The 12,061-nt window shown below is 34.5% G+C and overlaps 1 protein-coding gene across 1 annotated transcript in view; it reads right to left on the reverse strand.

Moving 5' to 3' along the window:
- The window catches only part of LOC106879224 (SEC14 domain and spectrin repeat-containing protein 1-B), a 99,820-nt gene that overhangs the window by 70,088 nt on the left and 17,671 nt on the right, over positions 1-12,061 (reverse strand). Inside the window, exons 11-15 of the mRNA XM_014928703.2 lie at positions 11,289-11,480; positions 9,850-9,964; positions 8,285-8,526; positions 6,914-7,036; positions 4,411-4,602 (exon numbers count right to left, since the gene is read on the reverse strand). Coding sequence (XP_014784189.2) covers positions 4,411-4,602; positions 6,914-7,036; positions 8,285-8,526; positions 9,850-9,964; positions 11,289-11,480 — 864 coding nt within the window. The remainder of the gene's footprint in view (positions 1-4,410; positions 4,603-6,913; positions 7,037-8,284; positions 8,527-9,849; positions 9,965-11,288; positions 11,481-12,061) is intronic.

The following is a 12,061-nucleotide window of genomic DNA, read 5'->3' on the forward strand; positions in this document are numbered from 1 at the left end:
ATTGATTACATTGATTCCAGTGTTCACCTGATACTAATTTTTATTGACCCTGAAAAGATGAAAGGCAAAGTCAATTTGAACGCAGAATGTGAAGACGAATGGAATGCTGCTAGCATTTTGCCCAGTTTGCTAATGATTTTGCCAGTTTGCCACCCTAAACACCAGCTTAATAACGATAGTTATTTTACTAACTGCTTCATTATTCTCAAACTAAATTGAAATAACGATAGTGTAATTCAACAGAATTATGGTAACAAAAGGGTTAATGATAATGTGAGTGCTACTCTAACATATGTTTGAATACCTATATGCTAATATGTTTGACAGTTTTCATTCCCAGTCGAAATAATTCACTTCACATAGCTGATACATACATACATATATAAGGCATGAAAATTATACACTCTTATCTCCCTTACCTGTAATTTTATTGTTTTATTTATGTTAATGTGAGAAATGGTAATCATCAAACTTGATATGTTTTTTTTTAATTAGCATTTATAATTATTTGATTATGTATATAATTAATCATCTAAAACTTTTTGGCTAATTTATGCAGAAAAATAATATGTAATAGTAATATATGATACATGTAGAAACTCTGCCAAATCAGATTGGAGCCTGGTGTAGCCATCTGGTTTCACCAGTCCTCAGTCAAATCGTCCAACCCATGCTAGCATGGAAAGCGGACGTTAAACGATGATGATGATGATGATGATGTTGAATTGATGAAGGAACATGAACAGCGGGAATAAATTAAGGAAATCTTGTAAAGAAATTAGATGAGACCTGAAAAAAAGTGGGTCTCAAATATAGAATAACGAGATATGTTTGCTACACACACACATGTATAATATACCACATGTGCATATATGCATACATACATACACACTCTCTCTCACTCTCTTTTCAGTTCCATCTTAGATCTACCACACCTTAATACCTTTAATTTCTGCTATCATTCTCGACACCTTCTCATATCTACCATCAAATCCCTCACTAACTGTTGCTGCTCCACTCACTATAGCCACTCTTTTGTACTTCCGACCTCCATCTCTGTCACTGTACATCTCCCTCTCTCCCCGCTATTACACCTTGCACATTGTTTCCCTACTTTCTAATCTATATGTTTGTGATGGAGTGTCATGATACTGTAGCTCTCCTGCCTTTCTGTGCTGGTGCTTGTTGCCGCCTCCTTCTTGAGTCACTTCTATCTTTTTAACTTTCCCCACCCCATACTGATATTTACCATCAGTAACACCATCACTCATTATATTCACCTTTAATGCCATCTCTAACCACCTGTTACTCTCTTCTCACTCTTATGACATTAATCATCCTCTCCTGTTCCCCTGATCCACTGCTTTTTTAAACTCTGTGTATATATGTATAGAACAATTTATCAGAAGAATACCTTAAATTCTACAGCGCAAAAAAGATGATAGCTTGTGTATCATCATCATCATCGTTTAATGTCAGCTTTCCATGCTGGCATGGGTTGGACAGTTTGACTGAAGACTGGTGAGCCAGAGGCTGCACTAGGCTCAATCTGATCTTGCAAAGTTTCTACAGCTGGATGCCCTTCCTAACACCAACCATTCCGAGAGTATAGTGGGTGCTTTTATGTGCCACCAGCATGAGGGCCAGTCAAACGGTTCTGGCAACGACCACGCTCAAAAAGTGTTTTTTACATGCTACGTTTTATTATCACAATCGACATCATTGTTTTTAATGTCTACTTTTTCATGCTCACACGGGTCAGACAGTTTGTTCAGGTTGATAGGATGCCCTTCCTATCACCAGCCCTTACTTGTTTCCAAGCAAGGTAATATTTGCCCGTGATTGGACATTGTTTCAGAAGATAGTAAATGAATGACACTACTTGTATGACATGGTACTCATTTACAACTATTGCATGGTCTCAAGATGAGGAAGCACAATAAAAACATACATTCACACTACAAGCTTCTTTCAGTTTCTATATACCAAATGCACTCACAAGAATTTGGTTACCCAAGGGTTGTAGAAGATACTTGCTCAAGGTGTCACAAAGTGGGGCTAAACCTCATATAATATGGTTTGGAAGGAAATATACCTGCACATATATACACATGTGTGTGTGTGTGTGTAAATATATATGTATATATTTTATAAATCATATAGTTCCTAGTAATAATTAACCACAATCTAGAGATGACTGACTGCATTGTAGGAATTTTCTAAAGTACAGCAAAGCATCAGTTATGTAAAGACAGAGTGCACCACATAGATATGAGTAATCTTTTTCATATTCCAGCTTAGAACATTACACCAGTGCCATTCCAGTGAGATGAGCAGAGTTATTTTAAGCCCATATTTTCTCTTTAGATAAACCAAGATAAATAGCATAATCCATTTCTGAATCTAACTCAAACAAGGATTCTTTATTGTCTTATTTCACTTTTTTGAAGTAATGTATTTCATGATTAAACACCACCATTTTTCCCTAAAATAGATTTTATATACACTTCTTTTTGTAGATGACTATTACGTCAAGAAAGTTTTATAAACTAACTTATTCAGCCTTATCCTCATAATTTTAATGTCTACTTTTCCATGTTTGCATGAGTCAGACAGAATGTTGTGGCAGATTTTTTTATGGCCAGATGTCCTTCTTGTTACCAACATTCACCTGTTTACAAATAAGGTAATATTTCACTATGGAGAGACATGTTTTTATGGAAGACTGGAAACAAATTACGTATGATGATGGCACAATTTTGTATGATGATGACACAATTATAGTGCAATATTAAGACACACACACACACAGAGTCTAACCCATGCCAGCATGAAAAACAGAAAATAAATGATGATGATATATATCATCATCATCATTTAACATCTGTTTTCCGTGCTGGCATGAGTTAGATGGTTTGACTGAAAACTGGTAAGCTGGGGTTTCAATCTGATTTCAATCTGATTTGGCATGCTTTCTACAACTGGATGCTCTTCCTAACACCAACCACTCCAAGAGTGTAGTGGGTGCTTTTTACATGACACCAGCATGGATGCCAGTTAGAAAACACTGGCATTGGCCATGACTACAATCTCACTTGGCTTGACAGGTCTTCTCAAGCATAGTATATTGTCAAAAGTCTTGGTCACTCGTCACTGCCTCTGTGAGGCCCAAAGTTTGAAGGGTGCTTTCTATGTGTCACTGGCACAGATGCCAAATATGTGACACTAGCATTGGTCATGACTACAATTTCACTTGGATTGACAAGTCTTCTCAATATTAATTTGGAGGTATTTCAAATATGATTTGTGACACATTTTAACTTCTAAATGCAACTTCACTGCAAGCTTTCTAATCAGTTTAGGGCTATCTCCATTTAGTATCTCCTACTGAGGAAGCCTAATAAATCAGAAATGCATCTAGGGGTCTGAGAGAGGGTGCCACTGAGCTGGTACTGGTGTATTTACACCTTACCATATGCGAACTATTTTTTTCCCCACAGTCAACTGGAATGAAATTTCCTTTAGGACTTAAAATATGTCACAAACGTATTTGAACTAACCTAAAGTTTGTTTATTTCCTATCACTGCTTCATGTATATTACTGCTAATGTGTACACCCACAATACACACACACGATGGATTTCTTTCAGTTTCAGCCAACCAAATCCACTCACAAGGCTTTGGTTGACCTAAGACTTTAATAGTAGAATTCACTTGCCCAAGGTGTCACACAGTGGGACTGAACCCAGAACCATGTAATTGGTAAGTAAAATTTTCAACCATACAACCAAGCCTGCAACTGTCAATAACAATATGTATATACTTATACATATAATTTCAATAATTAATTTGTGACTTTAAATAAACTATTACATCTTTTATTATTGAAAAATGCATTGACTGCAGTATACATCTCTATTTTGAATCACAGTTAGTGATACTTAACACTGATTTAGTGAATAAATTTCATCAGTGGGAACATACACTATCACTGTCACCAATGTTGTAGTCATCAAATTGAGCTTGTTTCAATTAACATGGTCCATCATCTTCCACCTCTCTCTATTTTCCATGGTATGTGAAAGCTGGTCTCTGGATCATCCAGTATCATCTGTTAAGTGATCAACATATGTTTTCACAGGGTGACCAATGTGAATTTGACAATGGTGTGGTGTCCAAAGTAGAGTGTCACAAACAAATATTCCTACTTATGGTATAATCATTCTTTGAAAGTGTGTGTGTGTGTGTGCACACACATGCATCTGTGTGTGCATATGTGTGTATGTGAATAAAACAAAATTTAAAATTTATCAAACTAAAGCTAATAACTTAGATTCTAATAAGGTTGTAGTAATTCAAGTTTTAGTAAAACAAATTACAAGCCACTTTAATTGTGAAATGTTACATTACCTCATCAGAAGAAGTCATGAACATAACTGATACAGTAAGACGGTTGGTCCGTTCTAAAGTTCCCTGAGAAAATTTCTTCCAAGCTCTTTCAAGTTTTTCAGCAATTAAATTATTGCCATCCAAATTGTATCTTAATGATCGTCTTAGAAAGAGAGCAGCTTCTAAGAGTTCTTTTCCATAATGGTAGGTCTCCTGGAGAAACATAAGAGATAAGGAACATACATTATTATTAACAAATAAAAATAAACAACTGGTTGTCTGACTAATGTAAGCACGGAAAAGTACATGCTAAAATAATGATGAAGTTGAGGATTTAAAAACATATGAAGAAATACAGTAAAAATTTCTTCTAGTACAGTTGTGGTTTATATCCTTTTTGGTGCTGTTCCACTGTTCCATTTTTATTTTCAATTTCAAGGTTATATCATCATCATCATCATCATCATTGTTTAATGTCCGCTTTCCATGCTAGCATGGGTTGGACGATTTGACTGAGGACTGGTGAAACCGGATGGCAACACCAGGCTCCAATCTAATTTGGCAGAGTTTCTACAGCTGGGTGCCCTTCCTAACGCCAACCACTCAGGAAGTGTAGTGGGTGTTTTTACGTGTCACCCGCACGAAGGCCAGTCAGGCGGTACTGGCAACGGTCACGCTCAAAATGGTGTATTTTATGTGCCACCCGCACAAGAGCCAGTCCAGGGGCACTGGCAACGATCTCACTCGAAAATCCTACGAAGGCCAGTCAGGCGGTACTGGCAACGGCCACGCTCAAAATGGTGCATCTTATATGCCACCCGCACAAGAGCCAGTCCAGGGGCACTGGCAACGATATATACTTAAATGTATTGAAAATCCATTAAGGTATAGCAATCTATTTAGTTGCGGTTTTCTATATCATATATGTTTTGAAGGAAGCCAAATAGCTTTTGATCTATGAAAAATCATTATAAAATAATCATACAATTGTTACCAGATTAGTGCACAAAAAGAGCAGTTGTGTTCTCTACTGCAAAAGGAAAAGGATATCATCAGTCCCTTAATCCTTCTTGATACCAACCCACCTTAGAACATCCTGGTTGTATGATTAAACTTCATGTTTTAAAGTGATCTAAATTAAAGTTGTTAATCAAAATTTCAGGTAAGGTTAAGTTCAAAAATAAAAACAACTTAATAATGACAAAGTTAATTTACTAAATTCTTCATACTTTTGAAAACTAATTGAAACAAAGTCAATTTATTTCAAATGAAGAAATTAACAGAACTGTCTTAATAACATCTGTTTTCTCCATTGTATTAATTCTGCTACTTATTCAGCTTCCCTGAACTTGTTTCATCAACTCTAATTCTACTTCAAACTCTCTTACTGTTAGGTGTATATTTTAATCTTCATTCTTAAATGTAACATTGAATAATAAGTTCACTGTCAAGTCAAGACATTCCCATGATATTTCTGCAGTTGGGACATATACATTGTTTTCACTAATCATTTCCATCCTTCTTTGTCTTGAGCTTTCCTTTTGCAGGTCTTGACCACTCCAATATAGAATTATAAATATTGACATAATTTCTATTCAAATATTTCATAAGCTTGATAGTCTAGGTGGCACTATTTCTTCAAATTAGTGCTATTGTCTCTCAAATTATGTGCCACCCGCATGGAAGCCAGTCAGGCAGACCTGGCATCAACCACATTCAGATGGTGTTTTTTACGTGCCATGATATATATTCATTATACTATATATTTGATATACATATATTTAATATCATATAGAAAGGTGAATCAAAGGTTGGAAATGCATTCACTTAACTAAGAATTTCTAAGGAATTCTAACTATTAGTGTACTCAAAGTATCAAAAAATGTGACTTTGAAAATCATCATCATCATCATTTAACGTCTGCTTTCCATGCTAGCATGGGTTGGACGATTTGACTGAAGACTGGTGAACCAGATGGCTACACCAGACTCCAATCTGATTTGGCAGAGTTTCTACAGCTGGATGCCCTTCTTAATGTCAACCACTACGAGAGTATAGTGGGTGCTTTTACGTGCCGACACAGGGCCAGCAGTTTTTGAGTTCGGTAGAGAGTCAATTACATTGACCAGGACTTGACTGGTTTTAATCTCTTTATATTATTGCAATACAATAATCATAATGGGATGAGTCAAAAAGCATCTGTGCTTGTGCCAGGTAAAAAGTACTGGTGCTCTAGCCACATAAAAAGCTCCCAGTATTTCTATAAAGTGATTAGCATTAGGAAGGACATCCAGCTGTAGAAACTATGCCAAAGCAGACAATGGAGCCTGATGCCTCTCTTGGCCTTGCCAGCTCCAGTCAAACCATAAAACCCATGCTAGCATGGAAAACAGGACGTTAAATAATGATGATAGTATGAGATGACTAAAATAACCAATGTTCAGAAAACAAATTTAGAGGAGTAACAAAGAAAAAAACAAAACAGTATACATATATGAAGAAAATTGAAGATATAGAATCTTACAAGAGCTGTGGACTCAAACCGTTTGTGGTCATCTTGTAGTTTTTCAGCATCTTCTTTAGACTGACCCATTTCAGTGTGATTTTTCACCATTACTTCACACAACTCTAAAATCCACTGGACTGCCTGTAGTTAAAAAAAATAACTAAAATAAATATTTTTATAAACTCTTATTATTATAATGATTTGAATATTCTACAATTTAAAAATAATGATTTCACAAAGTATTTTTCAAATAAACTGATAATTACAAGTTTTTAAAAAATATTTTGGTATCAATCAAATAGTCTGAGGCTGGAGTTATTTCTGGATTAAGCTTCCTCCATCCATTTTCTGTAGGGAGTTGTAAGTCTAATCTCTATTAACTAGTTAAACAATTAGGATGATATGAAATCAAATGAGTGAGCTGGTAAGCTCTTGGCTGAAGAAATCTAAGTCCATATCACATCATTTGGGCAAAGTACTAAATTCTCTATTTTTATCATGCAACAGAATAGGTAATTCACATACACACACACATACAGATAGATAGATATACAAGATACACACACATAGATATATATAGATATAGATAGATATGTATTGGCTGTGAAGTAAGAAGTTTACTTTACAACCATATGGTTCCAGGTTCAGTCCTACAGTGTGGTACTTGGGCAAGTGCCTTCTACTATAGTCTTGGGCTGACCAAAGCCTTGTGAGTGAATTTGATGGACAGAAACTGAAAGAAGCCTGTTGCAAGTATGTGCATGGGTGTTTGTGTCTCCTTGTTTTGACATTTGGTTGTAAATGATTGTCACTGTCATATGAGCTATGTCACTCACTTCTAATATTCTGTAGAAGCGTACTTAGCCATGGGGAAATATTACCTTACCTGGAAACAGGTGAGAGTTGCTAACAGACAGGGTATCTGATCATAGAAAATCTGCCTCAATAAACTTCATTCGAGCCAAGCAAGCATGGAAAAGCAGATGCTTAAAATGATATTCATGATAATGATGAAACTGAGACTAACGAACAGAGTATTATGAAATTAATCCAGTAAAACTCCTTAGAGTAGAAATTTGTAAAAGTTTGGGATAAAACACAAAGCTGCTTATTTTTGGAAGTTTTAAAAGTTTTGAAAAACAAACAAAGAAAAACCCATCAAACTATTCCCTTCTCTCCTTTGAATAAGCTAATGAAATGATCCTAAATAATATTTTTAAAATTATCCTAAAATTTTGTGAAATGTAAAATCTCCCACAAAAATAATCAATTGCAATGGTTTTAATTTTCAACAGAAGTTATGAAAATAGGATCCTACAATCATTCTGATATACAATCTCATTGTTATAATTCTATGGGTTAGGATAAACTATGAGGTGTATATCAAACCTGGTCAGCATCTTTTTCACATGTAAAAAGCTGCAGGATCTGCTGCATTTTAAGTCGTCGAACATCAGCAAGTTCATCACATCGTAACTTTCTTTCTTGTAAATCTTCAACACTTTTATTGATGTATTTTATTTGGCTAGCATAATCTGGTGTGATATCAACCCCAATAGAGTTCTTCATTGGCCGAGACATTTCATCTAAGAGACTTTGTCCATCATTTAGAGTTTGAATAGCTAACTGGTCTATAAAAAAAAGCAAAAGTTAAACAGAATGAGAGTAAATGTTGTAGATATTAAAATACATCATTTTTGCATTTTTTTTTATTATTCCATATTTTTGAGTTAATAGAAAATGCAAGATATTGTCACTGGATCCACTGCTACTGCCACTACAAACAACAACATCATCAACAACATTTTGAGTCTGCTTTGCATGCTGACATAGGTTGAGCAGGTAGTCATTGTCTAAATCAGTTCTGTTCAGAGTTACTGCCCAATTTTGTCTTGGATTCTTCCACTGAATGTCTCCTACCACTGGCCACTTTACTGAGTGTACCAGGTGCATTTTATTGTAACACCAACACTGGAAAGGTTGTCTTGTTTACAAGACTGAAGAGCCTTCTCAACTCTGGGCTGTCTTCATTTGTTCAAGGAAGCATGACGAAAAGCAACAACAATAACAGAAAGATCATTGTAAGAGTGTGACAGGAATAAGGGTATGATGGAAGAAACAGAGTGATTGGTGTGTGAGGATAATAGAGGGGAAATGATGAAAAAGTGGAAGTGTTGGGGAATAATGGAAGAGAGACAGTAATGGCAGCTACACAACTGCTTGTGTGTAGAGATTGAGTAATGGAAGGTAATAGAGACAGGTAATGGTATTAAAGAGTAGTGGATGTCAAAAGTGAATGATCTAGGGGAGAGAGAGTGATGGTAGAGAATATAGGAAACAAACAAATTCAATGTTATCCTTTGTATATAGGCATCTTGATAATGTTAAAAGAAAATAGAAAACAGAAAAACTAAAGACTTGTAAAACACAATAACTTAATTTAATTATGCCATTCATGTACATTTGTAGATGGAGACATGGACAACAAATACAACATCAACATATATAATTTTACTGTTTACTTTGGGAAAAAAATGTCTGCCTCAAGCCTATAAACTCATGTATCTGGCTCTTGTCTGGACTTTCAAGTGTATTCAGGCTGATATGACAAGACTAAACAAGATGACAGTCCATTGCAGGCTTAACCCTCACAAGTACTAGGAGTACCATGGTTAACCTTCAGGTGCCCTGATATCATTTTCAGCCGAGTGTATTGGGTTAACATGAAATGAAGTGTTTTGCTGCACACAACCAGATCCAAAACTCAAATCTACAACCCAATAAATGAGCACTATACACCTTAACTACTAGGCGATGCACCCTTACCACTTTGAGAAAGAGGTAATTCAATAGAGCTCATGTTTAATATTCAGTATTTGAAAGCTGATTTTACACAGCATATACAATTATGATGAGACCATTTTGTAAGTAAAAAGTAAATTGAGAGGAAGTACCTATTTCTTTGCATTTCTCATTGAGATCATTAAGTTCAGTTGCAGCCATTGCAGAATTTTCAGGTTTGGTTTCAGAACATAGAAACTCCAACAACTCATCCAAATGTGATGATAACTGAAGACATATTAGAAAACATAGGAGATAACAATACTGGAAAATATCTTGAACACTTGCAAATGACCATATAATGAGGAGATCATATTTATCTAAAAATAAATATATTTAGCAAGAAACCCTTATTGAGTAATTGGTCTGGGCTATACAACTAATTAATTATCAGAGACATAGATTGTCTGACAGGTGTAATTAATATTTGACGCAGCATTTTATAATGATTATTTTACGCCAATAATAAACTCCTTTACTATTGCATCACTCACATAGTTTTCTTTCTTAGACTTACTCAACTGTACAAGCGCACATTCATTTCTTATTTCTTTGCTTCTTAATGTTATTGTAATGTCTTTATATCTAAACAATGAATTACAGAATAGAGACAAGACTCTCTCATAACATCATTTATAAACTCTATAACGTGAATGTGGCTACTTAGTTATAAGTTTTCGTCAACCAAATAATGAAGCAAAAAAGCTCATCATACAGTTGTAATACCTTCCAGCGTTTTTAAAATATTTAAAAATATTATTATATTATATTTTCTGTTAAAATAAATTTTTTTTCAGTTATCTCAAATTATTGTTCATGCTTAAAAGAGGAAATAACTTATTTTAAAATCATTAATCTCAAACTGAATTACAAATATTGTAATACTTTTCAATGTTAGATTTAACTCTTTTTAGATCAGCCTTTTTTTTTGTGTGTGTAGCTATATAACTTTTGGTTATCTTTTCTTGTCTTTTTCAGGCTTATGCTTAAAAAAATTATTTCAGTACTAATGATAAATTTAGCTACATATTCTTTTCCCTTGTTCTTAAATTTATAATTTATTTATAACAGCATTGATAGTTGCTATATTTTGCTTTGAGTCATTTGTTCTCTCTATAGATGCCTTTTGAGTCATTTGTTCTCTCTATAGATGCCTTTTGAGTCATTTGTTCTCTCTATAGATGCCTTTTGAGTCATTTGTTCTCTCTATAGATGCCTTTCATAACAATGACAAAGATAAATACAAAGCAAAAGCACATGGAGATTAAGCTATTTCACATTTCCATTAAATATCACTCCAAATAGAAAATATTATTTAAGGCTTGTAATTTCATCATCATGCAAAATAAAATTGATTTCTGTAATATCATAGACTATAGCATTATTAGATGTTCTGAAGATTTCTACATTCATTTTGTTACTCTAGCATAGTGAGTTATCAGAAGATTCACTTTATATAATCATTTTTGCTACTAAACAGTTCTGAACTGAGAAACAAATCATTTGTAGCAAATAATTTGTCTAATAAATTATTGGTGCTAAATAAACTTACATCTTCAGCAAAACGATGAAACCGAACTGAGGTTATTAACAGAATCTTGCGTCTTTCTAATCTGCTAGCAAAACTCCGACAAACTGTATCCATATAGTCTCTTTGTGCAAGGATATCATCAGAACAGCTTGGATCCTCTTCAACAAGTTTTTCTGCTTTATGCCGCAATTCAGCATAATTTCCGTATGTTTCCTACAGAGCAAGATGCAATATTGAGTTGAATTTCAAGAAAACAAATACTTTTTTGAACAAAAATAAAAATTGACTAAACTGTGTGAATTTAAATTTAATATGAATGAATATGCCCTTCTGAGGCCCCAGTTATTAAAGCCTTGGGTACAAATCCTTCAATGTGTCTTCAAGCTCTCTTTAGGATGAAAAGAACCATGGACCCTAAATTTTCTTCCAACCCAATTTACATTTTAGGTTGATTTCAGTAGCCTTTGCCTCTCCACAGACAATGAGGTTTTATGCCCAGAATTGTTCTGTCCAGAATCAATATTGTGGATTGTGAAGACAGAAAAAAGTCATGTACTGTATTTGATTTTAACTTAGTAGTGCCAGAGTTGAAAATCTATAGGACATTAGCTATCAAGGCCAGAAAAGTTTCCTTTATGAGGCAAGGAACACATTCTTGCATCTTCAAAGATTAGTAACGTAGTAACATGGACATTTTCAGCATAATTTTCTTTAATATTTCTTCATTTTACCTTGAAATACAAACTATGTAACGGTTAACCCCTCCTAATACCAATCCACCTGAAACTGCCCTT

The sequence above is a fragment of the Octopus bimaculoides genome, chromosome 2, assembly GCF_001194135.2.
Source record: "Octopus bimaculoides isolate UCB-OBI-ISO-001 chromosome 2, ASM119413v2, whole genome shotgun sequence".
NCBI classification, from domain to species: Eukaryota; Metazoa; Mollusca; class Cephalopoda; order Octopoda; family Octopodidae; genus Octopus; species Octopus bimaculoides.